The sequence below is a fragment of the Pongo pygmaeus genome, chromosome 12 (assembly GCF_028885625.2).
Source record: "Pongo pygmaeus isolate AG05252 chromosome 12, NHGRI_mPonPyg2-v2.0_pri, whole genome shotgun sequence".
In the NCBI taxonomy this organism is placed as follows: domain Eukaryota; kingdom Metazoa; phylum Chordata; class Mammalia; order Primates; family Hominidae; genus Pongo; species Pongo pygmaeus.
In genome coordinates, this window is record NC_072385.2 from 45018115 (window position 1) to 45021329 (window position 3215).

The 3215-nt window shown below is 39.7% G+C and overlaps 1 gene segment (V, D, J or C); it reads left to right on the forward strand.

The window, feature by feature from the left end:
* Nucleotides 1-309: 309 nt before the first annotated feature.
* LOC129026622 (immunoglobulin kappa variable 1-12-like) lies at nucleotides 310-858 on the forward strand. The segment is given in 2 exon segments: nucleotides 310-410; nucleotides 536-858. Coding segments are annotated over 2 exon segments (378 nt in total).
* Nucleotides 859-3215: the final 2357 nt, after the last annotated feature.

The window sequence follows — 3215 nt, forward strand, 5'->3', positions numbered from 1 at the left end:
AAAAAGAATATCCTCCTATATACTCCCCATACACCAATGAAATATGTTACTCATCGACTCCTGAGTAATATTTCAAATTGCCAAAAAAAATCTAAAAAATGTCTCTCGTAACAAAATAGTCTCCAGTAGAAATCCATTCTCTGCAGACAAATTTGTGCTACCCTGGTCTTACCTGGGACACCTGGTGACACTGAGCTGGTGCTGAGTTACTGAGAAGAGCCAGCTCTGCAGCTGTGCCCAGCCTGCCCCATCCTCTGCTCATTTGCATGTTCCCAGAGCACAACCTCCTGCCTTGAAGATTTATTAATAGGCTGGTCACACTTCATGCAGGAGTCAGACCCACTCAGGACACAGCATGGACATGAGGGTCCCCACTCAGCTCTTGGGGCTCCTGCTGCTCTGGCTCCCAGGTAAGGAAGGAGAACATTAGCAGTTTACACAGCCCAGTGTGCTGAGTACTGCTTTACTGTTCAGGGAAATTCTCTTACAACATGATTAATTGTGTGGACATTTGTTTTTATGTTTCCAATCTCAGGTTCCAGATGTGATATCCAGATGACCCAGTCTCCATCTTCCGTGTCTGCATCTGTAGGAGACAGAGTCACCATCACTTGCCGGGCAAGTCAGGGCATTAGCAATTATTTAGCCTGGTATCAGCAGAAACCAGGGAAAGCCCCTAAGCTCCTGATCTATTATGCCTCCAGTTTGCAAAGTGGGGTCCCATCAAGGTTCAGCGGCAGTGGATCTGGGACAGATTACACTCTCACCATCAGCAGCCTGCAGCCTGAAGATTTTGCAACTTATTACTGTCAACAGTATAATAGTTACCCTCCCACAGTGTTACACACCCGAACATAAACCCCCAGGGAAGCAGATGTGTGAGGCTGGGCTGCCCCAGCTGCTCCTCCTGATGCCTCCGTCGGCTGAGAGTGTTCCTCAGATGCAGCCACACTCTGAAGGTGTTGGTAGATGGGGACATGAAGTCACCTCTGCACCCTAATTCTTTTCTCTTTCTCAGCCACAACTACACAGACATAGCAATGCCCCTCCTAATTTAATACAGACAGAGATCATGACACCTGAGGAGTCTAGTTTATAGCTTCAGTATATAACAGAGAAGAAGTCACTATAGATATTCTAAGCAGGAATTGTCTTAATACAGAGAATTAAAGTAAACTACTGACATCTAAATAAAATGTAGAGATGAATCTCTAAATTTAATGTTTTATTTACATAGAAATATTTCCCAAATGGGGCATACAGGAAAACTCAGTGGTCTTCAATATGTTGCGAGAACAAAGAAAAAGTTAGTGTTTCATGAAAAAGGGAAAATATTACCTATGGCTCTTTGAGAAAGTTTATTGGCACTAGGAAGGGTTGGGAGCGGGCAAGCTCAGACTGGGAAGCAGTGGTGGACAAAGTGAATCCTAGAATTATATCAAGTTATCTCAGAAGTTGTGGACAAATTTGATTTCAGGTTACAAGAAGCCAAAGCAGTGAAGGTTACAGAGAATTTTGTTACTGAAATACCAGGGATTCAGTGTAGATCCTGCAGCTCACCAAACAGAAAGCCAATCACTAAGACAACAAGTATTGCCAAGGAAAAGGCTTTAATCAGGTGCTGTAGCTGAGGAGATGGGACACCATTCTCAAATGTATCTCCCTGACCAACAAAAATTAGGGGTTTATATAGCAGGGAAGAAATGTGGGAAAACAGGAATTAGGGAGGGTTAAGAAAGATAATTTGGTCAACAAGAAGCAGGAGGTCAGTTATGCAATCATAATGAGTGAAAGGTCTGATGTCTCACTGTCCTGATTCAGTGATATGTAAGTTTCAGCTCCTTGATAGTATCTGGGAGGCCTGATGGTTGGTTTACTGAAAAAAGAACTCAGGTAAGACAGATGTAACTATCCTGAGTTTTAAGATCAGGGAAGTCAATTTCTATGTTTATTCAAAAAACCATAAACATTAGTTCCATGGGATAATAGGGCCTATTTCAATTGCATTCTAGAAACAATATTTTTCACCCTGAGTGCCTTTCCCTCTGGTTTCATGGCTCTGTTCAGTATGACAAGAATGACACAATTCCTATGATTAACGTTCACACTACAACCTTTCAAAACCAAGGATATAGTATTCAGGAAAGTTGATATTAGAAGCAGGATTCTTTGGTGCTCCCTCTGAAAACAGAATGTATCCACCCCTGAAGTAAGGGTTTTCTAACCATGTGGTCCTCAGTCCTGTCTGGAAGCTTAAGCCTGGGATTGCTGAAGTTCTCAGCTTCATAGAGCATCTTTCCAGGTGTTTCTCCAGTCCTCACCTTTGTCTCTCTGCCTGTCTTAGGTACCAGTGGATAATATTGAGTCTTCCTTTTCTCACTTCCAAATCTCATGGGGGACCCTCTTATTGGGCAACCCTATAGGACACGAGAGGTAAAGAGGGATATTTCCATAAGTTAAAATGATTTTTCCCCCAAAAAGTTCATTTAAAATATTATATTTGAAGCCACATGTTGAAAACACATCCAGCTTTGTTTTCTTATTAATGCAAACTTACATTTGCAAATATTTGCAGCATTGTGAAGGTTGAAAACATAATTATTTGTCCATGGAATGATTAAACACCTCTATAATTAAGTGGAGTAAACATTTTCTTGAAAATTTATATTCATTGAAGTAAAGGAATATATTTAAAATGTTTGAAGCTATGTTAGAAATTATTGGACTTAAATTCAACTGTGCAGTTTGGTTTGGGATGTTGATCACTACTGTGATCTGTCACAAGAATCTTGTGTCATGTGTAGTCACTGCTGTTCAGCCTTGTCGTTAAACAATTGATATCTACAGGCTGAATACAAGCTCAGTGCCCTGCAGAGGAACCACTCAGCAGAGCCCTTCCTTGATCAGCCAGATGATTGTGAACATGAGCATCTATGAACATGAAAACAAATGTTTACTGTTATCAGCCACTGAGTTGTATATTTAACCAGTTACCATAATCAATGCATAAACACTTCTTGATACAGTATTTACACCTCTACCTATATAAACATACATATTTTTTCTTGAATTGGTGGTATAAATATGAATATTTAGTAATCAAATTATGAAGTTATTAAGAGAAAAAGACAAAATTAAAACTAATTAGTATTTCAATAAAAAATTAAAATTTACTTTATTTATGGAAAAATGTACATATATTTAAGATACATAGA